The following is a 24,816-nucleotide window of genomic DNA, read 5'->3' as shown; positions in this document are numbered from 1 at the left end:
GGGTGGATGCTATCTGCCACTGGTATAGGCCTCTTCTTATCATCCAAACCTTCTTCAGGAACAAATATGACAGTATGACATACGGGTGTCATCAGTCTCTCTTTTTTCAATTTTGTTCATCTCATGCAGCAACATGTTTTCTTCACTCGCGTAAAAATCATTAAATGAAGCTTCATGCAGAACTTTTATGAGGATCAAAGAAAAAGATGTTTGTTGTCGTTGTATTTTTGGCGTTTTACATTGAGTTGTAAATTTTTTTAGCAACTACTGTGTGTTTTTTTGGTGTGATAAACGGAAGGTGGTGAGACGTTTCTATTTATAGAATTTTTTGGCGCGTAGGTTAGGCGGGATGTTATTTTTATAACCCAAAATGTAAATAACATTTATTCGGATGTAAAGTTTGACGTTATATATAATGGCATTTCATATTTTATGGCGTTTTTGTAGCCAGAGAGCTTAAATAAAAACACAGAAAAAAAGTACCCAGTGATAAAATGGGCGTTTTGTATTTATTTTGCGTTTTATTTTCAATGGCGTTTTATGTGAGGAATAGTTTTTTACCTTTTTACCCTTAATGACGTGCGTCCACGTAATAAAATTGGTCTTATTTCTAAAATGTCGCGCGCCAATCTAGTCCATAGATTGTTTTGATCGGATGATCCATAAGCGTTCTCTCCGTTCTCACACTTTTGAGCGTTTTCTCTAAATCCTGACCCTATATATATATATATATATATATATATATATATATATATATATGTATGTATACTCTGTATATAGGTAGAGGATCCTGTACATTAATCTAAAAGTGAGAGAAGGGTGAGAAATATTGTGGTGATGACATGTGTCCTCAATCTAAATTAATTCAAAAGGGTAAACAAGTAATTTTCTTATTGATTTAATTAATTGATAACCTTCCATAACCGTCACCGTTAATTATAGGAATACAAATTAAGAATTAATTTACGAATTTGTGTCATCTCGCTCAGAACTGTATAGTGTTATATATTTTTATATAGTGTTATATAGTGTTACATAGTGTTATATGGTGTTATATAGTGTTTTTTGGTGTATATAGTGTTATATGATGGATGTATAGTGTTATATAGTGTTATATGGTATTAGATAGTGTTATTTAGAGTTATATAGTATTATATTTGTCTAATAGCATCAGCATGTCTATGATAGATGTATAGTGTTATATATTGTTATGTAGTGTTATATAGTGTTACATAGTGTTATATGGTGTTACACGGTGTTATATGGTGTTATATAGTGTTATATGATGGATGTATAGTGTTATATATTTCTTGTAGCAGTTACATATTTCTGGATTTTTTAGAATGTTCGAATTTTAAAATAAGTTTAAAATTGAATCGCTAGAATTTAGGAGTGAATCGCTAGAATTTAGGAGAGGTTACCTACTTTGAAACATATACAAAGACACTATTAGCCCTACAATTTTCAAATCAGTCCAAATAATTAAAATAAAAGTTATAATTTACTCCATATTGATGTCAACCATTAGATCAAAGATCTAATGGTTAAAAACACTTCTCACACTTTTGAATTAATGTACACTATCCTTACCCTATGTATATATATTAAATTCAATCATTTAATAGTCTTTATACTAATTTACTTATTATTTATTATGATTAAGGTAAATGATAAATTAACACATGGCTTTTTAGTAAAATCTTTTATTATAAAAAATGCCATATGGCATTAAAGGGACCTTTTTATTAGTATTAGATTTCAAATCTTTTCTTCAAACACTCCACTTCACACTCACAAAAACACATATTTTTTTCTCATATAGCCATGGACTAAAAAAACAAGTGGTTCAAGCAAAAAAAACCCAAGGGACCGGCTTGAGCAAAAGAGGGGGCGATTCGACTAAACAAGTTGGTGGTTTGAACTCACGAGGGGGTGATTTTGATGGTGACGTTTATATACCACACCCACCCACACAACCACAACCACCGCCACAATATTATTGTACACACCCACCACTAAATTATTATGACCAATACCCACCAAACTTTCTTTCACAACCTAATATGATTCTACTCGTTCGACTCGATTTCTCTGAAGAAGTTTTAGATAGATTCGAGCCCTTTGGTACGTATTCGGGATGTTGATGCATGGAAGGTGGTTAAACAACATGAGAAATGGAAGGTGGTTAAACAACATGAGAAATGGAAGGTTGTTGATGAACGAGGAATCTGGTAGTTTTGGCAAGAGAAAATCATCGGATTCTGCCAACTTCGTTGAATCCGAAGATCGGAGGACGACTGATATGTCGATGCCGGATTTGAACGACTAATTCGGTCCTACAACACTAAAGAAAAAGGGTAAATAACCCGCCGGGTCGTCAAACCAAAGTAGTGGATTGGGCGACAAACTACACGCGTACACGTTAAAGAAGGAGGTGATGATTCAAGTTTTGGTGGATGCTAAACAACAAATTTTTTTGGAAGCTAGAGCGTTGATTAAGAAACAACGTGAAAGTGTCGTACAATTGACAATAGACAGAGACTTTAAGACGTATACTCGGTCACACGAGCATCTACAGTACAAGGTGTAAAAAGTCGCTATATCCCGCAAACGACAGCTTGCGGGAAAATATAATTGGCCGAGTAATCATTAAAAGATATTTAGTTTTTTTTATTAAATTGTCGTATTTATTTTTAAGTATGAAATTTCGTATTATAAGTTTTTAGTTTGATTTGTTGTATTTTATTTTTCTGTTTTTCAATTTATGTAACATTTTAAGTTTTCGTGAAATTTAAAATTTTAATTATATTTAATTATTTAATTTAATTAAAATTTTAAACAAAAACAAAAAGTTATAGGGTACTTATAGGTAGATGTTTTTAGTGATATCACATGCTGTGGGCGTCGAAATATGGCATTGTTGCAAATCCACGCCCACCAAACCACCCCTTGCCCCGCGTTGTGAACGCTGTTGTGTGTGGCGCGAGTGATTTTCCACCGGCGTGGTGGGCAATCGAATAGACAGTGTGGACAGTTGGCATTGGTGAGTTTAAACTAGTCATTGAACGACTGGCTTGAGCAAAAAAAACCCTATATATAATCACATATTTCTCCCAAAAACCACACACCAAATCATCCATTTCTCTCTTCCTAACTACATATTCTCTCCCATTTTTAACAAAACTTTTAAAAATGGAAGGCTCAAGTTCTTCATATTCATCTTCTTAGCCGTTGAGCTTGAGAACTTTATTTTATTCTCGTCAGATGACGATGACGAGGGGCCGACACTTCTAATTACAACGGTTCAAAAAGTGGTTGAAACTATAATCGAAGACGAAGGGTGCTCCTCAGAACATAAGAAGAGGAAATACATAGTACGCGACCGAATCGTCGCACACGATTTATTGGTAAGTGATTATTTTTCACCCAATCCGACTTATGATGATAGTACTTTTAGGCATCGATTTCGTATTAGCCGTGAATTATTTCTTAGAGTATCAAACGATTTATCAAGTGAATATGAATTTTTCGACAAAGAAAGAATGGCGTGGTTGTCTAAGATTTACATGTTGCAAAAAGTCACGACCGCGTTTAGACAATTGGCTTATAAGATGGATTTCGACATTATAGATGAATTTATAAAAATGGCGAAACGAGTGGCTAGGGAAAGCCTCCATTATTTTTGTGAGTATGTCATTGAACTATATTTAAAAAGATATTTGAGAAAACCTACATTTAGTGACAAACAACTCTTGGAGGCTCATGAAGAGCGGCATAATTTCCCTGGGATGATCGATAGTTTAGACTGTATGAAATGATTCGAAATGTGATGTACGCGCGCATTATTTTACATAACATGATTCTAAAGGATCAGGGACGCGTAATTTGCGAATATTATGAGGAGTCGAGTCAACTAAACACCGTAGAATTAAGTAATGAAGAGAGATAAAAGAACTTACAAGAAAGTAAGCATAATACAACATATCATAACCTTTGAAGACAATGATTAATCTTTTAAGTATTTTTATTTTAATTTTATCTAATTTTTTAAATAGATTTTTAAATAATTTTAATATAAAATAATAACAAAAAGTGTGTGCCACGTGTCGAATAACGTCACTCTTCCACGCCCCGTCCCATACCTCCCGTTTTTGCTCCATGCCTCATTTCTGACGCGTGCTTAAGTGTCGTCCACATGTCGCATAACACCCCATTTTCAAGCCCCTCTATACCGTATAGTCTTAGTACTTGAGGGAAGATTTCACATGATAGTGGCATGATTGAATAAGGCATGGGTGTTATCCATGGGTGCCCCTTCCACCATAAATATGTTATTTCACCTCCTATTTGATGTTCAGTTAACATGAAGATAATAGGAGGGGCGCAAATGAAAATTTTAATAAACCGCACGGACTTAGATGATGAAAAAAAAGGATGTACAGTGACCCTGTCATACAAACACATGACACAAAATTGGGTTTGAAAAAACAGTTTAAAATAAATTTGTGAGTTAAATGCCTGGTTGGCGACGGTTGGGAGGCTGGGGTTCACATCAGATTTGACAGTGAGGTTTGGGGTTTGAGGTGGAGGTAGAGGTGGTGAATTTTATAGGTGGGGGGGGGGGGAGAAGATGAATGCCCCACCCATTTTTATATATTTTTTATTTTTTTAATTGGTCAGGGGTAATTTAGTAATTTTGCACATACTTAACTGATAAGTTTAACATAGGTTAGCGATAAGGATCACCCAAGTGTAAAAATGACAACCACCAGGAGGATCAAGTGTGTAATTATTAAACCACTGGACCAAGTCTGCAATATTTTCTAACCAACCAGGCAATTAACTCATAAATTTGAGTACCATAAATGAGTTTTTATTTGACTTTACTAGGGAGAAAGCCCGTGCGATGCACGGCATGCATAATAGCTATTGTTTGTTCGTGGTAAGACGTCTGACACAGCCGGTGCATAACATGTAAGACAATACGCCTACAAAGGGGCGTGCTTAAACTTTATTAAACCATGGACCATAAGTTGTTTCCTTGGCAAAACTTGCCGGCCAAAAAGAAGTAGTGAAAAAAGATGTCTTCCAAGGAGAAAAAACATGAAACAGAAAACGGAAAAGGAAAAACGCATAAACTCTCGCACGCCTTCCTATCTTATTGGATGACACATGGACCAAACTTTAGCTAACGCATGTCACCGTCATCCCCAATCCCATCACCAGCCAACTGACTGCAGTCAAATAACGAAAAGAAAACTATTAAAAATGGTATAAAAGTGTTCTCTCATGAGTAGCTGGGTTCGTGCACACAATACCGCAACCGTAATAAAGTGTTATGTAAAGACAGTTTTTTGGTCATCCTCATTGTGCAATAAAATATCAAGTAGTGTAGCCTATGAAAAGGAATACCATACTACCAGGATTATGTTAAACATACTTTTAGTCTGTAAATGAGTGCTTTAAAATAGGAAAATATCCTTTAGCAAGCTGTTAAAAACTAATGTTTAGAATCGAACTCAGTCAGATATAATACAAGGGTATGTTTATTAATAGAGGGTGCATTTAGCCAACCCCACACCATATTCCTTATGTATCACCTTATTCTATACAATACAACACACTATATGTGATGTATATCATTGTTGTGCTGGTATGATATTAATACAATAAGCCACAACTATTACGTGATTTATATAATTGTATCTTTTGTCATGTAAAATGTGGTTCATGTGTTTCTAGCTAACATGAAGGTACTTTTAGTGGTAGACAAATATGTGCGTGTGATCACACTTCACCTTCTTCATCATGTACATCTTTCCATACATCCGCTGTTTGTATATCTGATAAAAATAAAATAAAGGGTCCACATCAAAATCTGCAACGAACTAAAAACAACAGTTCCTGACAAAATTCACACAGTATAATTGCAAATAACAAAATTACACTCAATCCATCTTAAAAACTGAAGTCAGAATTAATAAACCTATGATAACAATATGCTATAGAGAAGACTCTTTTAATAAGCTCAACTTGTTCTTGTAGACCACATATGACGTGCGGAGCGTAGTAACAATTTAATACATAACCAAAATACAAAATACACATGAATGCAATATGCATATTAGAATACTAATAAAAATAAAGAAGGATTACTAAAAACTAAAGTTAGAATTACTAAACATTTGATTATTACTGGGATAACTATTTAACTTTATGAAGACTGTTAAGACTTCCTACATTTATGATTACCTTTGTATGTGTTGGTTGTAATCCCCTAGGCTTATCATAGATAGTTCATTTAAAAAGATGAGTTCTTTCTCTTTCAATAATATATCTATTCCTTAATTGTGTGAAACAATCTTCTAATAAGAGACGCCGATGATTATTTTTAGTTCTAAAATCGTATTTTCAATTGATGCCCTAGAAACAAAATTCTTTTTTTTTGTGTACGTAATCCTTAATCCTTCCTCTTCTCCTAGTTCTCAAATGATTCAACAACGTTATGAACATAAAAAACTGAAGAGTAAAGCTCAACATATTTGACTATAAGAAGATCGACCAGAATAAGGTTGTTGTTGTTGCTGCCCATAGCTGTTATTCCTTCTTGAGGGATACTGAATACATCCTGCACAATCCAAAAAAAAATAATAATAAATAAATAAACAGACACGCAAATTAAACATGTTTAACTTTTTACAATTAAACCATATCTTTAAGAGCTTCAAATAATATATAATAAACCATGTGCATGAATTTTACTTGAATTTTCATAAGATATTATGGAGGTAAATCAAACCTCACAATTCTTTGTATCCTTTGCTTCTTCCTGTTGTCAGAGTTATATCCAAGTCAATACTCCATGTGCATGCTTGATTGATTTTTCTATTGATTAGACCATGCCTTTTTGCAAGTCCTTTTTCATCTCTGTTGACGGAACAACGAAAAGTTAAAAAAAGGAAGGAAACAATAAAGTTGATAATTATTAAAACCCATTTCTACACACTACCATGCTTGACTTTTGTAAAAAAAAAAATCCACTTAAGAGTTGGATAACTCTTATATTATACACCAAGATAACAACACAAAACAATCCCTCACATTTCTCTCTCTGGTCGATGTCTCTCTAAACACCCACACTTTTCCTTTTGTTTTTAACATAAAATCCTAGGATCCAGAATCAAGTTCAGGTGTTCTTTCTTTCAAGAGATTCTCAAGAGTTCAAGTTTTGGTTGTGAAGGTTCAAGACCTTCCCTCTCTCTCTCTCATAAGATCCAGCCACCGGAGCCGTTCTTTGGCCGGCACTCCGGCGCTGGACCTCCGGCACGCCACACCCACACCATACTAAATAACCATTTCTCTCTCACTCCACACTCTCTCTCTCTCTGTTAAAGAAACGGCCGACCACCACCATTTGGTGGCGGCGAACGGCAAGCAACGGCAGCGAACCACCACAGGTGGCGACGCTTTGGTGGTTGGCGTTGGGCGTTTTGGCAGCGGATAACGGCAGCAACAGTAGTGGCGGTGGAGAGGCGGCAGCGCCGCCACTCCAAAAACCCCGACGACCCTAACGGCGGCGGTGATGGTGGTAGTTCAATTCAGGTTCAGGTTTTTGCTTGTTAGAATTAAACAGTTTAAGGTTTCAATTTGTTACCTTCTATAAAAGCAAAAGTGTGTCAAAAGTTATGGAGGTTACAGAGAAGACACGGGGAGCACATTTAGGTCGTCACCGACGTCGGGGAAAACAAAGGGGTATAGCGAATGATATGAGAGGTTTCAAATGTTTTGGCAAATGCTTTATATACACCCTAAATGATACTTTAAGACCAATCAAACGGCTGCAAATTGATTAGACTCTTCGAATTCTCTCTTATGTATACTTATTTATGAATTTAATTGGCTCACCGTTTAATATTAACCTCTTAAATCACATAAAACCAAATTCAATTACTTTAAATGCCTAAACTTAATGAATTTTCTTTAGAAATTTTATATGTATTTAAGAGGCTCATAATGAAGGTTGTAAAAAAGTTGATGTAACTAAATTTTTAAGTATATATAGATTAGTTGACAAGAGTTCCCCCAAATTGTTATTTCCCCCCATTTCATTTCTTGAGAGACAACAAAACGGTTAAATCGTCTTCCAAATTGTTATTCACTCTTCCACCAACTTTTGTTCGTTCATCAGATCAGGTAACCATAAACAGTCTTTCATTTTCTTAACATTGGAACAAAATGCTTCAATCGTCTTTCAAATTGATTCTCACATCTCACCCATTTCTGTTTTCGCAGACTTCGCCGGCCGGACTAGTTTCACGACGTTCCTCCGCCATTATTCAAATCGATTTGCTTCGTTTGTTCGTTCAACCAAGTAACCAAACACTGTCTTGATTGTTCACAGTATTATACGCATGTAGTTGTCGAAATTGTAATTTGGAACTCAAGAAAAAACCAATTCTTGGTGTTTGCATCTAAGTTACCGGCACAGATTTTAGTCAGTTGATTATAGTATTTTTGTTTTCGTTTACGAAACCTTTAATTCTTGATATGTTTTCGGTTTTACTTGCTGAATCACAATTGATATGTTTTTTTTAATATTTCGTTTTTGAGTAGTTCTGAAATTGTAATACAAGTTGGGTTGTAAATGAACCCAACAAATAGTTCGTGAATTTTTCGGCGGGAAGTTCTAATAAATGAACGCACATGAACAAATGTTGTGTTCGTTCGTTTACGTTCGGTAATGTGTTTGTTTATGTTCGCACCTTTATGTTTATTTGTGAACAGTTCATGAACAGGCTCATTCGTGTTCGTTCAGTTCGTTTACAACCCTAATTACCAGTTTATGTTATGGTAAATTACAATTGATAAGCTTTTTTAAACTTTTTAATATCGTTTTTCTTGAATAGTTCTGAAATTATATTACCGGTTTGTGTTATGCAAAATCACAATTGATGTGTGTGCGCGCGTGTGTGTGTTTTTTAATTGTATTAACATTTTGTTTCTTGAAAAGTTCTAAAATTATATTACCAGTTTGTTTTGTGTTATGCTAGATTACAATTTAAATGACTTTTTGTTCTGTGGTGAATCAAACTGGTATAGTTATGGCTCCTAAAATTAGGCTCGTAGTTGAATCAGACTGTTCGGAAATCAAGTTGGATGTCCATATTAAAGCTAGTGAATTAATTTCTAAGATAACAAATGGTTCCAAATCATGTGAATTAAATTCTAAGAGAGCAAATGGTTCCAAATTAAGACCGTTGCAGGTTCCGAGTGTTGCATCGATGAACTCTAGAGATCAAATGGTTCCAAATTAAGGGTAGCAACACTGGGACCATTGTAGGCTCCGAGTGTTGCATCAGTGAACTCTAAAGTATCGGGGATCCAGGCCTCTGGGCTTATTGCAGCTCTTTCCCATCAAGTTTCTGCAGATCGCATGAAGAATGTGCATGTTTCTGCAGGTCACGAAGTTATTCTTGAACTCTCGTGTGGCACTTAAAATACTTCTAAGTTCAGCCTTTTGGATGGGTTTGGTTATGTATAGCAGCGGAAGTCTTTGTTTGTGAGGATCACAAGTACGATTTTGTAGTTGAGTACTACAACAAAGATGGTTATGTATTACTTGAACAAAGTTACAAGTACAAAGTGTTTACAAGAAGTTGGGTTATGAATGAGTTATGAGGGGTTATGTGGGGTGATCTCAAAATGAGACCTTCATCACCTATTTATACTAGTTCATACTAGTTCTAGAGAATTCCATACATATACCTAGGATATTTATGAGCTGAATTCTAGAGAGTTCCTTCAAAATATCCATGACTTCTAAGTGTTTTCATGGTCATTCTAAAGTGTTCTTGGCTGATCTAGAGTCATTCGATGGTGCCAAGATGTTCCAGCAACTTGTAGGTTGTTCCGGAAACTTCCGAGCAGCCCTAGACGCATCTTTAGTGTTCCGTAACCTTCTAGAACTCACGAAGAAAGTTGTGTATTTAGGCGGATTATGACATTCTCCCCCACCTAAATTCGCAACGTCCTCGTTGCGATTTTGGGTTATGCTTCGCTGTGATGAATGACTGGTTGATCTTGTCTTAGAACCAACCTCCAGTTGTATTGATGTTATTGACATACCTTGACGGCCAGTGTCCTTCTCTGTCTTCATTTTTGAACTTGGTTTCCTTCTATGATGCAAAATGTGTTTGCAAACGGAATGAGAAAGGCCTGTTCCTTTTCGAAGAAATCATGGCCAAGCAAGAAGTCATGTTCTTTCATTGGCACCACAGAAAGGTCAATCTTACCTTTCCATTTGCCGATTTTGGTTTTGACACCGTATGCCATCCCTAGTGTTGGTTGGATGGGTCCATTTGTGGTCTTCATCGTTGCGTTTTGTTTTGTTACTCGAACACTGAGTTTTATTGCTTCATCTATTGAGACGAAATTATGGCTTGCTCCTGTGACAACTAGTGCCTTAACGGGTCTCCCGTTTACCACCATGTTGATGAGTTGAAGTCCTTCATCCGACGTCTTTTCTGGTTTTGTGGTTGTGGATCTTTTCTTTCCCTTGTTCGGGAGCTTTTTGATATTATGTTTTTCCCGTGTTTTGGGAGTTTCTTGCGTGTTTAAAGTATTAAGATGACTTACTTGCATGGACCCCAGACATGCTTCTGGTTGTGCCTTGTTGGTGTCGATCAATTTTGCTTCTAACTCAGCAAAGTTTTTGTGAAAGTTTTGGATCTTGGCGTCTACCTCACTCCACAACCTTGTGATTTCCTCCTGGATCATGGCTTGCATCTCGAGGCGTATGACGTCGATAGCGGTTTTGAAGTCTTCTTTGAGTCCTCTTAACTCATCTCGCAATGTTCCCAATGTGTCTAGCTTTTCCAATGAACGATTGACAAGAATTCCAAGTTGTGTGACCGAAGCTTCGACATTAGTTTTCATTTTGTCTTAGGATCCGACCAAATACATGAAAAACAAAGATACAAACTCCACCTACTATTTTACGTGTTGAATTTATATATATAGGGTGAGGTTCCTCTACAAAGTATGTTTTTTTTCTACAAAGTGTAGGAAGTATTTTGTGCCATTGGATGTGTTTGATCAATGGTTGAGATTAGTTGACTGGCATTTTTGTAATATTTGTGTTTTAATTATTGTAACGGCTCTCGCAAAAATATCCTAAAACGCTCCGTAAGTGAAAACCCGAACTCGTACATCCCTCCTATTTACAAAAATCCAAGAAAACAAGAAAAATCAGTCTGTCGCGGGGCGCGACAGACTCAAGGACATACATCACGGGGCGCGAGAGCCTGGGGATTCTCCGGATAACGATCAGGCCACGTGTCACACACGTGGCAAGCCAAGGGGATGACACGGCAGCCCTAGCCGTAGCTAGGGTGGCTCTGGAAGGGCGCGGCAGATCGCCTTCAGGCCATCGCGGGCCGCGAGAAAGCTGCTTTTCAGCTATAAATTGGACGTTGCATGGCCAGTTCAGTCTGCTCGAAAATTTTCACCAAAATTGCTTTCTTTCTGCTCAAAATAACAAATTAGAGTATCGAGACGCTGCTACGATAATGGGGTAATAACTCGATCACTGCTACGATACAATGTCCGATTGATTAAAACCGATCCGATAGATGTTCAAGTGCTGCCTACATTGGGCTATACTTTGTCATTCATCGTGAGGGTTTCGATCTCGTGAATTATCGTAAATCTTGAATTAAGTTACTAACCTAGTTTCGTTTGCATTGTATATTTAACTAGGTTTACCAGCTTTATCAGTAGGCAGGCTCTGACCGTTTAACCTTGCAATGTGAGTCATTCTATTTTTATCAAATTGCTTTACAAAACCCTAAATGCTTTCGAGTTATATTTATAGGGATTAAGTCTTTGTTATCTTTATTACTGACAGTACGTGGGGTTTTGTATACAATACTTATTTAGCATCACTTTTAGGTGAACGGACCTAAATAGTGATACGTCACTTTTGGGTGAATGGACCCAATAGTGATATGACCACAGTCACAGATCCGGTCAAGTGACAACTGGGTCAGCTAATTTATAAGATAGAAGCAATTGTAATCGCTCTTAATACTGTAAATTATAACATTGTGCCTTTTGTGCAAATTGAATGCACTCGCCAATATTTTTCGCTGATCAAATCTTTTTAAAACATGTTGCGGGTGATTTACTGTGAGGAAAAAAGGGAATAGTGTCGCGTAGCACTCCAGCTTAAATAAAATGGCTCAGTAAATAAATAAACATGTTTTCTGTAATTAGGGGATTTCCCAGTGAAATTCCTTTATTGTAAAATACGGGGTTTGTCCCGAAACTTATAATAAAATAATTCGGTGTTTTCTGTTGAAACGATCCTGTTAAAATTTCCACTGCCAAATTAAATACCAATACCACGAGTTTCTGTCTCGCAGCTTTCGAACCGGGCAAAACGGATCGGGGGCCGTGACAATTATTAATTCATTTAATGGTCGAGGGGCATTTTAGTCATTAATCGTGTTTTAAATAAAGAAAGTAGTATCAGTTCCTTTATTCTAGTCATTTCATCATTAATTAACCACCAATCTCTAAAATCATGGATCTAGACATCCAAACTAAAGAAGATTCATTCCAACATGATTCAATAACATTCAAACAATGGATAACAACAACACTATAATCTATTCCAAAAACAATGTTCATACGTTTTATTTTTATTTTTTGCGATCTAATCTATTAATACTAGTGTGTTGTACGGAATGCAAGCTTTTGTAATGGTGTGTTATACATAATCTAAGTTGTTTATATTGATGTGTTATACTTGAGATCGAAGCTATTTATACCGGTGTGTTATACGGAATCTAAGTTGTTTATACTAGTGTGTTATACTAGCGATCAAAGTTGTTTATACTGGTGTGTTATACGGAATCTAAGTTGTTTATACTGGTGTGTTATACTGGCGATCGAAGTTGTTTATACTGGTGTGTTATACGGAATCTAAGTTGTTTATACTAGTGTGTTATACTGACGATCGAAGCTGTTTATACTGGTGTGTTATACGGAATGTAAGTTATTTATATTGGTGTACTATACAGAATCTAAACTAAGTTGTTTACACCTGTAATTGATAAAACACAACGTCAAGAATTTGTTCATGAGTGATCGCATGTCATGTTAATTTGTTATGTATAAGTTCTTTGTATTATAAGTAACTGACAATTTTGAATTATTAAAAAATATGTTGTTTCCTTAAAAATCTCCTTATTTTGTTTAAGAAATAAATCTATATATATATATATATATATATATATATATATAAATGAGATGGATTTGGGCTATGTGTCCTTTGTCTTTGGCCATCTAGGTTGATGTGGCAATTTGGTTTAGGAGGGAAATCCCAATTAGCTTTCAACAATCACGATTCCAAGGAAAAAAGGCGGGATCCGAATTGAGTTGGGTCGGGTCAACAGAAAATGGATCCTATATGTTATTTTCCAAAACCCTAGACACCACATTCATCTCCATTTTCCTTTCATCTCCCTTCTGGTTCAAGCATACGATTCAAGCATTGCCATTCCGAGTCAATAATCTTCATTCTCCTTCATCTTTATTATAAGGTATCTTCGATCTCCCTAAAATAATACCCGCAAAAATGGCCAAAATTGTTCACCGAAATCATACCTACCGAATCTCCCTTCTCTATCTTCTTTTTCTTCTACAATTGTTCATCGTCTCATCGGATCTTCAAGATTTTATCAAGATCAAAGGTAAATATACCTAATCGGACCTAGATCTGCGTTGTTTATGTTATTGTATATACAAAGTTGTTTTTATAAAGATTGTTTCGATTGCTAAAAACCATTTGTTTTCTCATTTCTATAGATCCGATAAAAGAAATTAAAGGTGTGTTGTTATTTATGTTATTCGATTGTATTATACAAAGTTGTTTTTATGAATATTGTTTTGATTGCTAAAAACCATTTTTGTTCTGATTTCTGTAGATCTGATTAAAGAAATTAAAGGTATGTTGTTATTTATGTTGTTCAATTGTATATAAAGTTCATTTTATAAAGATTCTTTCGATTTCTAATAACGTTTTCTTTGTTCTGATTTCAGTAGATCCGATCAAACTTTATCTTTTTCTTTCTTTAGATTTCTAATAATCTTTGTTCTGATTTGTAATAACTTTTTCTTTGTTCTGATTTCTGTAGATCTGATTTCGGACTCCGATAATTCGTCAATCAAAAGAGGTTAGTTAAGTGTTATAGTTGTTTTATCTTTTTTAAGTTTGTAATATGTAATTTTATATCCTTTCTGTTCATTATTCTTTTACTTATTAATATATGTTCTGAATGATTTATGGTTTGTATTTTCTCATGGTGAACCCTCAATCTTTTTTGAAATTCGGACTCGGATTGTTAGTCTACCAAAATAAGTTATGTTGTTCTGAATTTTGTAGATCCGATCATAAAATTGAAGGTATGTTGTTTTAGTTTGTTGTTTATCTACTGTGCATCTTTAATCTAAGCGATTGAACATTTATATTTTTTTTGCAAACAATATCAAGATCAGAGGTTTTGTTATCATCATCTACATTCTCTGATTTATGTAGTGTCTATGAACGTTAATCATGTATTGGACATTTATCAAACTCATGTATTGGACATTTATCAAACTTACTGATTTTTGTTTATTTTGATTTTCATGTGAATCCCTAAATCTTGGATAACAATCGGACTCCGATCATTCAACAAGCAACAGAGGTTAGTTGAATGTTATAGTTGTTTTCTCTTTTTTAAGTTTGTAATATTGTTTTGTCAGAATCTTTGCTCCACGTTTCTATTGTTTTGTTTGAAGCTTGATTGAATATCATATTTGTTCTTGGAGTTTAATGGTTTGATCCTTGATGTTTGACAATTGAATTTCGGATCATGATAACGGTTCGGTGCTATCCATCCGTTTGTTCCAAAATTATTATTGTTAATTTTTATTTCCTTATTTAGAGGATATATAATAACTTGATTTTAAATTCAAATTTTTGATTTGGAGTATAATATGGAAGTAAACGATTTGGAGTTAATAACATTAATTGGATTTCCTTTTTAGGTGAGTTCAATGTACCTAGACATGTTAATGGTTTAAAATTTAGAGTTTTATATATAATTTTGATTAAATTCTTCCAACATATTATAGTAATTTTAAATTTAAATTATATTTGATTTATTTTTAAATAAAGTTACCTGAAATAGAAGTTGACTACATTCATTTTTTATAATTGCTAATTATCCTAATTTTTAATAACCTCTAATCGACAATTATTGGTTTCTATATAACTAATTAGATTCAAATTATTCAACAATCATATTAAAAAATTTATTGGTTTTTACCGTATATGCTTTAAATAATTAAAATAATAGATACGGAATTGAGTTTTGAACTTTCACTGTATTTTAGATGATTATGTCCTTCAAGATGCTAACATTTGTATGTTTTCTAATATCGTTTTAATTATTAGAAGCCTGTTTTAAGAATATATTAATATTTTTTAAAAACGTCAACAAATGTGTTTTTAGTATATTTGGCTGATAATTTCCTTATTTAGATGATAGATAATAACTTGATTTAAAATTCAAAATTTTGATTTGGAGGATATTATGGAAGTAAACGATTTGGAGTTAATAACATTAATTGGATTTCCTTTTTAAGTGGGTTCAATGTACAAAGACATGTTAGTGGTTTAAAATTTAAAATTCTATATATAATTTTGATTAAATCTTCCAACATATTATAGTAATTTTAAATTTAAATTATATTTGGCTTATTTTTAAATAAAGTTACCTAAAATAGAAGTTGACTATATTCATTTTGTATAATTGTTAATTATCCTAATTTTTAATAAACTTTAATCAACAATTATTGGTTTCTATATAGCTAATTAGATTCAAATTATTCAACAATCATATTAAAAATATTTATTGGTTGTTACATATAAGTTTTACATCATTAAAATTAAATTTTAAGCTTATATGTTTTTTGTTTCGATTCATAGGAAATACCGTATGATTTTGCAAGCTTATTGTGGGAAGGAAAAGTTCCATATGGTCAATGTCTTGAACTTATTGATGATGACTTATGCAACTGCATGAGTCTGAATCTTTTTCGAACACAAGAGGTAAGTTTAATTTTATCGTTTTTTGGTGTTTTTTGATCCGGTATAATGATAGTCAATTATTATTTTAAATTTATATTTTGAAGTAAACCAGTATTGTGTGTGATTTTAAATTTTTAATTTCGAAGCCAATCATTATCTTAAATTTAAATTTTGAAGTTTGCCATTAATGTGTTTGATTTTAAATTTGGAAGTCAATCATTTTTTTAAATTTAAATTTGGAAGTAAACCATTAATGTGTTTCATCCATTTAGTCATTCCTTTTTCAATTAACTTAATTCATCTTTAATGTGACAGAATTGATGGAGTGATATAAGAAGGTTTCTTTGTTAATTGATTATTCTCTTCCGCTTACAGGGGATAGCGCTAAGGTAATTAACATCAAAATTCAATATTTCTATTACTTGAATTCTTTTGCTTTAAGAAGGTTTCTTTGTGAAGGTATATTTTAAACTTATTTTACCGAGTTTTTTTATTTGGATTGCAGAATAAGTGCTTTGATGAACTAATAGGTGTTTGAATTTTGTGTTTACTTTGCTCTGCATAGGGCTCCTTCAGTTTTTTGTATTCTTTTACTTCGCTCAGTAATTATTCTATTTTCAAGATAAGAATACAAGCTGCATCTGCATTGGCTACCCTACCAACAATAGTGGGTGAATCAGTAATAACAAAACTATTGAGATAAGTTTTAAAGCTTATTGAGAAATATTGCTTGTGTTTCTATAAATACTTTACCGTTTAATTTTGTAAAAAACCTTCATATTTAATTTTCAGATATGGATCCAATGAACAACAGTCCTTCATTTTTAAAGCTTATTCAGGAAGATGACCAGATATTTTTGGTACGGTTATTGGTATTCTAAATACTAATCATATTTTTAGTAAACTGATGTTTGTCTTTTTTTTTTATTTTTTTTTAAACTCATAGCAAATACCTAATGACTTTGCTTCAATGATTTGGGGAGACCAACCACCTTACAAAGATTCAGTTAAGATTGTTGATGGCAACAAGTTATGGTTTGTAAGACTGAAAAAAACTGATGTTGGCCATGTTCTTGCTGATGGCTTCACCAAAGTTGTTCGGGATAGTTGTATATGAAAAAATAACTATCTTATGTTTCAGTCATTTGGACAATCATCATTCTTTCTAATGGTGTTTAAATCATTTGTTCATCAATACTGCTTTATATCCAAAATCACACCTGACAAAGACGTTATTGTAAGTAGTATATTATACAATCAGTATGATGAATAATGTTTTCTTTCTGTATATTGGTTTTTAAATTAATTTTTAATTATCACTGCCTATGCAGGTCATGGCTGATGAATTTTGGAGGCAATTTTATGGGAAAAATTTCAAAGGTGGTCAATCAACTCTTTATTTAGGAGATAGATTTTGGAATGTTAAGATGGACGGATTAACTGACAGCTGTGTTTTTACTCATGGATGTTCTAAGATGGTAAACGATCTTGCCTTAGACAGCCGATCTATCTTTGTCTTTTCAATGGTTGGAAATAAAATTTTCGAGCTTTCAGTCTTTAATCATCAAACCAGTACTCAAATTCAGAACAACAAGGTTGAGTTAGTTGTTTTGGATGACTCCATCTATGGTGATGATGGTGATGATTTGGTTATTGCGGTTAGAATTATACATCTATACTATTATTTAGTTATTAACGCGAGCTTACAAGTAGATCTTGAATTTCACACATTGTTATTTTTTATCTTTTTTTGTAGTCCGAACATAAGGAGAAGTGTAGTACTGCCGAAACTGACTTTCAGGAAAGTGTTGTTGTGGAATGTGAAGACGACAAATTTCAGTTGGCAAGTTTTGAGTCTGTGTTCAATGTAAACCCCTATATTTTAATCTAATTTATTAAAACTTATCATAAATATTTTTTTTTGTATTTATACATTTTTTTATTGTTAATTGTGTAGGATATTGATGATTCGAAGTTTGATAACTTTTTCTCATCTCTACTTGAAATGGAAGACCTTAAGAAGAAGGTAATTTTTTGTCATTGTTTTTTTTCGTATTTTATTAAATTTAATTATTATTCTTATTATATTGTTAAACACTTTTCCCTTATATGTAGTTCAAAGATGATTGAGATAAAAAAACCGATCCGATATGCAAAGCAAGTGTTGTTTGTGATAAAAATCAAAGTTTAAAAGTTTATGTTCATTTATAGGAGTTTGTAATTAACTGAATTGTTTTACCTATATTTTTTCATTTTAAACCGTTAATGTTTTATGTTTCTTACGATGATCCGAAGGGGAAAACAAATGTTGTTGTTGATGAAAATCTAAGTTTAAAGGTTTTGGTTCAGTTACTTAATTATATTTTTATGAATTTAAGTTGATTACTTTACATTTTTTTTATTTATACGTTTACCTTTTTTCAGGACAAAAGCAACTTTGAGATGGACCTGGACAAATTTTTGATACCAAAGAATAACTCCCATGTATATATGATTATTTAAGTATTATATAATTCAATGTATTAATTCATTCTATATTAATAATTTTTATACTCTTTTGTTTTATAGGTTGATCCTACACGAAAAACAAATATTTTTATTTCTGAACCGAGTCTGTCCTCCATAGTTGTTTCTGATGTGAGTATTTCTGATTCGATATTTTGTTCGAATTATGATAGTTACTTATGTATTTATTTACCTGTTTTAGACCATTCCGAAATATAAAGTTGATGTTGGTCAAATTGTTTTGCCGATAAAGAGGAAGGTATAGTATCATATATAACTTTTTTACTTTTAATTTTATTTCTTAAAAAAGAACTAATTATTATTTTATTTGAACTTATTAGGCCACTCAGAAATGTAAAGCAGTTATGTTGGTGTCCGATGAGTCTCTTATCGCTCATCGTACACGTTCAAAGTTTAGAAACAAAAATGAATCTGTGGTTGTTGATAAGTTTATGGCTGCTGAAACCACATCTGTTAGCCGTAAACGTTCTACAATGAAAAGGTCGAAAACAATTTCAATCATTGAGTTCACCAAAGTCGCCGAGAACAGAATGGTATGTGTTTTCATATTATTAAAATTTATATATTTTATTCAAGTAATAAGCATATGTTTTAGATTACTTTGACAATTTTTTGTTTTGTGACTTTCAGCGTTTACCGTCTGCTATTTCCGATGAGTTGTCTCTTTCTTTTCACAACCTCCGTGATGTTTCAATCCAAAACATTAGATGTGAGGTAACAAACATGAAGACGATAGCGGAAAAGAATGGAGATGGTTACAGGTATGGTTTTTCCAAGTGGTCGGCTTTCTTGAAATCAAATCAAATACACATGGCGCTACTCTTTTCTTTAAATATGTCAAGTCTTCGCAGCTTTTGGTTTTGACCAAATTTGTACACAAGACGACAAAGAAAAGAGGCCGTCCGTGACTGTTTGCATTTGTGGTTGTTAGTTGGTTTTGTATATGTTTTCTTGAACTCATAGTTATTAGTTGATGGTGGGTTTACTGTTGTTTGCATAGTTTCTACTTGATCTTCGTATGGCCCAAGTTGGTGTCAGTTATGTTTTCTGTTTGGACAATTAGTACTTAAACATGCCCTCTTTTGTAAGAAAGTTTACAAGTTAATTTTTGTTTTAATTTAAAACATAATTTTGGTACTACTCTTTTTTCCAATTTTATTATTAGCTTTTCACAACCAATCATATTACTTTTTTAATATCCAAGTATCCAACGCAAACATCCGAACCTCTACATATATTATTTTAATACGAATATATAATTTTCAATACGAATGTTAGTTTTATATATTTTTATTAAAAAATATAACAATTGAATACTCCCTCCGTCCCATTTTAGATGTCATGGGACCCACATTCACACAATTTAAGAAATATTTGAGTATTTTATTTTTTGAGTTGTAAAATGACAATAATGTCCTTAGAAATGACAATTAAATTGGGACAACAAAAAATGGAAGTTTGTAATGGTAAGGGCAAAACTGGAAATTATATTTACATTTTTGGAAATGACAATTAAATTGGGACAACCAAAAGTGGAAATTTGGACATTTAAAATGGGACGGAGGGAGTATATCTTACACACGATAAAACATAACAGTCAAATTACCAAATAAGTTGATGTTTGAATTTGTATGTTGACTTATTTCTAGATGTATATCTTATATTTTTATTAACTTATTATTTATTTTAGGAAACTTATAAATATTTATAATAATTAACAAAACAATGATAATTTATTTATGTTAAATTATTTGGTCGATTTTGTCTATTCGTAATTTCCAAAGTTTTGTAAATTAATATTTCCATTTATAATGCAATAACATATCCAAATTAATTTTAGATAAATTTGTTTCTTTATTAATTGACAATCATTTTTAAGTAAAATGGAAACTACAATAGAATGACAAATAATTTTGATGTAGATATTTTATTTTTTATCAAAATAAATATAATATTTGTTTTGTTCTATGGTATTACACTTTTAATTAATTATTTAACGATCATTTGTTGAGTACTAATAAAAAATCCTTATTTTTATTGTCACAGTTTTCTATTTGAAAATGAGGTTTTGTTTTGATCAAAGTTGGGTTATCCAGGTAAGTGCTAAATCTCATGTTAATTTGAAAACGTCTCAATCTTAAGCTTCAAGATCTCGATTAATACAATTTACATTTTTTTCTTTATATTTTATAAATATTACCTAATTTTGTTAATCTGAAATTAATTGCCTATATTCTTTTTTTAGAGATGTTGAGGTTGATTTAACTCTTTGGGATGATTATGCGAAGGACATGTGTTCGTACATGCTTAGTCAAGATCTTGAAGCCCATGTTGTCAAATCTGTTCATTTTGGTGCTGTTAAAACCTAAAAAGGTATCTTATTAAGTCTAGGATTTAAAAATGTATCTTATTAAATTTCTCATCATAAAAGAACATTCCATTTATAATATCATTTTATATAAATTACAACATACATCTCCATTACATATTTTTATTATACGTTTCCATTTTACTAGGTGTTTCGTATAATGGATCAAATTCCGTTTGATGTTGTGATCATGGCAATTTTTGTATCAATACAGACTAATATCATTTATGTTTTATTATACAAAAACAAGTCATTTGGATACAACGTTTTATTTGATCAATACATGAATATTTTTTTACACAAACAATTTGAATTTCCAAATTAATTTATTTTTAAAAACAAACAAATTGAATTTAAAACCATCAATAACGTAACTGTGAGTACTTTCTTATATTTTTAAAATCAAAGTAGGTAAAAATTTAAGGTTTCGAATTTGTTAATAAACTAAACATTAATAATTTATATTTTATCTTTATTTTTTCCCGTTTGTTAATATCAATTTATAAAATATTTTGCAAATCAAACAAACTATTGAAATTTGTCTCTGTAATTTTGAGAATGTCGTGTATGTTTACCAATGCATACTCCATTGATAGATTTATTTTATAATTTTGAGTTAATAATTTTGTTTACAAATTGACAATCTATTATTATGAAGTAAGATTTTACCTCATATGTTTAACTTTTAAAGTTTCAAAAACCACTTTTAGTATGTTTTGTAAATAATAATTAATAGGTCAAATATAATTACGTAAATAATATTATAACAATAATAAATACATTTGAAAACTATGCATTTGAAATTTGGATTGCACTAAAGTCAACTTTCAACCTGTTTGGCCTATATGTGTGGTACTCAACCAATGTGATTGTGCATATCAAAAGATATTGTGTTTGTGTGTTTCAAAGGTTGGTGATAATGGTGGTGTTAAAGGCTTGGAGAATTCATTATAGTTTTTTTTTATTTTTTTGTACATGTTAAGTGTTATAATAAAGAACGGACAAAATATTAATAAAGTTCTAATAATCTGTTATAATAAATAAAAGTTTTTTTTTGTCGTGGGTCATTCAGTGAGGCAAATTTCTGCCTCCGGTTCTTGCCCAAAGTTTCTAACCTTACTCGCAACCCTAACGACTACAACTTTTAATTCAAAACAATTAAAAAACAAGTTTGTTCTCAACCCTAATGACTACAACTTTCAATTCAAAACAATTATAAAATAACTTTCTGACATAGTTTGATTAATATAAAGTAAATTTTCCTACCCGCGAAGTTCGCGGGTGATAACCTAGTCTTCTATAAATAAGTTAATTATTCAATTACCTTTATGCTTTTAATATAAAATCTCTAAATGCCACATGTCACCCTTAGAACACTTCCTACACTTTGTAGAAAAAATGGACTTTCTAGCCAACTCCCACCATATATATATATATATATATATATATATATATATATATATATATATATATATATATATATATATATATATACAATGTATATCGTACATTACGGCTTAACAGACTTCACGTACAACAACGTGCGTGATTTGTTCTATAACATGCGTAATTAATGTTTTCAATATGCGTGATTTTCGATTTTTGAGTTATAACGCGCGTGATTTTAAAATGAACGTGTGTAATTACCTGTCGTACGTGATGTACGTTAAGCCGTAATGTACGTTAACCTTCCTATATATATATATATATATATATATATATATATATATAGGTGTCACACCCCGATTTCCACGTGTCTCACCGGTGGGCCCGGTGGGGGATTACCGTGACGATGTTGGCAACAATATAGTCAAACCACACAATTATATAATGCACAGCGGAAGCATAAGATAAATATATAAATTTCAACCTCTGATCATAATATCAATGTATTACAGAGTTGAATATCCACAGTGGATCGAAAATAAAGATAAAGTATTGTTCCATTAGATACTGCAATCAAGCTTGCGAGGCTTATCCCGACGCTAGGGAGCTAATACCAGCCAATTACGTTTAGGTACCTGCACTTAATCTTTTTGGGGAAAATACGTCAGTTTACACTGGTAAATACATTCAACTGACACATTTGAAAATGTTTATTAAAATTGATTTGAATGCACAAGGCACAAACTCTTTTATAACTTGGGAAAATTCATAATAATCTTGTGAACGTTTTACATGTTCTTTTATGCGTTCAGTAGCCCGGGTCGTGCCGGGTTAAAGATTTATAGACACACCACGTTTGCGTAAAACCGTAGCATAAAAACCAACGGCTACGTCTTTTAGTTTTAATGTCGACACTTTATACCGGGTGTACGCCTACACCGGGATGTCGATGGTCGTGGCCATTTCGTAAAATGATGCCGAGGATATCCGGGACAACGGTCATTAAACCCCCCAAAGGCTTATAAGCAACAAAACTGTTTAAATGAGCCGATCATATTATTTAGTTATCCACCTAAGCGATGGATGAATATAATGCTCAATCAAGCGGTATTAATATACCGTAACCCAAGCCCATATAGGGGAAATAAGTCAAAAGTATTTACCTTTGCAAGTATAAATCCTTAATTAAGATCAAGTCACCGATAGCTTTTACTGGGGCTCCTAATCTGGAACGAAGGTTTTAATTAACCTCTCAGAATCCTAACGGTCCTTGTATTAGCCGTAGCTTAAACCGGTTGATTCCGATATATAGATATGGTTAATTCGCACGAAAAGGCGAAAACCGGGAATGGAGTATGATTTGGACCCAACAAGTTCAGAGACTTGTTTTATATGGGTTTATAGTTCATACTCTGGATTTTTGGGGTTCAAATAGTATACTTTGACCCATATCGGCTATTGCACGAAAACTAGTTCCGTGGGCCGTACCGTGTGCGCAAATAGGCGAAACGGTTAACCATAAGAGTCGTACGCTTATTTCCTAAGTCAATATGCCTTAAAAGTATTTTGGTATCAGTAGGATACCTTCCGTAATGCCCGTAACAAGTTTAAGTTTATATTATGCCCCGTAGGGGCTTTTCGGTCATTTTAAAGACTTTAATAGGGATTTTCGAGTTCTACAGGAAATCTGAGTTCCCGAACAGCTTATAAAGCTTAAAATACTTTATTTATTATTTAAAACCAGTAGCAACTGGAATCGGGTCAAAAGACCTTGTAGAACTCCCGTTTTGGCCAAAAAGGGCATATTCGGTATTTACCGAATCGTAGCCATAACCGCAGGTTATGAGCAAGGTAAAAATTATTAAAAATCTTTAAAATTCCCAAAATATTATTTTACCACAGTGGGTAAAAGTTTTGGTGACGAAAACTTGGGTTAGATGGGCGTTATGCTAATTGCGCCGTAAAATACAAAACTTTCTTAAAAGTGCGCCTTTTAGCATAACTCTCATTCTCGACCTCGGATTGACGTGAAACTTTAAGGACATGCTTATAATTTAACAAGCAAGGTTTTGGTCCGTTCACGTGTCCGAAATACTCGTTTAAATTTTAAAAGGCCGTTACGGTCAACTTTTAGGCGAATGACGGAAATATGTAAAAGACTCGGATAACTCATGAACCGACCACAGAGGCTTATACCAACATGTGACCTGGTCCTAAGAGAGTCCTAAGGTATATTTATACCTCACTAAAATGGGTCAGAACTGAAGTCAAAGCAAAAGTCAAACTTTTGCGACTTTCGGCTCCGAACCGGTTCTATATAGTAAATGATCGATTCAAACGAGCGCAAACATGTTTATATACTTATTATCATGTTTTATGATTGTCAAAACAGGTTCCA

The 24,816-nt window shown here is 32.8% G+C and overlaps 1 protein-coding gene and 2 long non-coding RNA genes across 3 annotated transcripts; all 3 read left to right on the top strand.

The window, feature by feature from the left end:
* Nucleotides 1-14,336: 14,336 nt before the first annotated feature.
* Nucleotides 14,337-16,832, top strand: LOC110925577. The gene is made up of 4 exons (XR_002584576.2): nt 14,337-14,750; nt 16,037-16,159; nt 16,454-16,527; nt 16,644-16,832. It is a non-coding gene; the product is annotated as an uncharacterized LOC110925577 (long non-coding RNA).
* Nucleotides 16,833-16,892: 60 nt separating this feature from the next.
* Nucleotides 16,893-18,640, top strand: LOC110923709. Its single transcript, XM_035986139.1, has 7 exons — nt 16,893-16,998; nt 17,085-17,375; nt 17,470-17,518; nt 17,614-17,796; nt 17,895-18,005; nt 18,096-18,164; nt 18,563-18,640. Exons 3-7 carry the CDS (start codon nt 17,480-17,482, stop codon nt 18,638-18,640), a joined length of 480 nt encoding a protein of 159 aa, XP_035842032.1. The 5' UTR covers nt 16,893-16,998; nt 17,085-17,375; nt 17,470-17,479.
* Nucleotides 18,641-18,670: 30 nt separating this feature from the next.
* LOC110923536 lies at nt 18,671-19,094 on the top strand. The gene is made up of 3 exons (XR_002584142.2): nt 18,671-18,775; nt 18,846-18,902; nt 18,985-19,094. It is a non-coding gene; the product is annotated as an uncharacterized LOC110923536 (long non-coding RNA).
* Nucleotides 19,095-24,816: the final 5,722 nt, after the last annotated feature.

The sequence above is a fragment of the Helianthus annuus genome, chromosome 17 (assembly GCF_002127325.2).
Source record: "Helianthus annuus cultivar XRQ/B chromosome 17, HanXRQr2.0-SUNRISE, whole genome shotgun sequence".
Lineage (NCBI taxonomy): Eukaryota > Viridiplantae > Streptophyta > Magnoliopsida > Asterales > Asteraceae > Helianthus > Helianthus annuus.
This window is presented reverse-complemented; position numbering and strand designations above follow the sequence as displayed.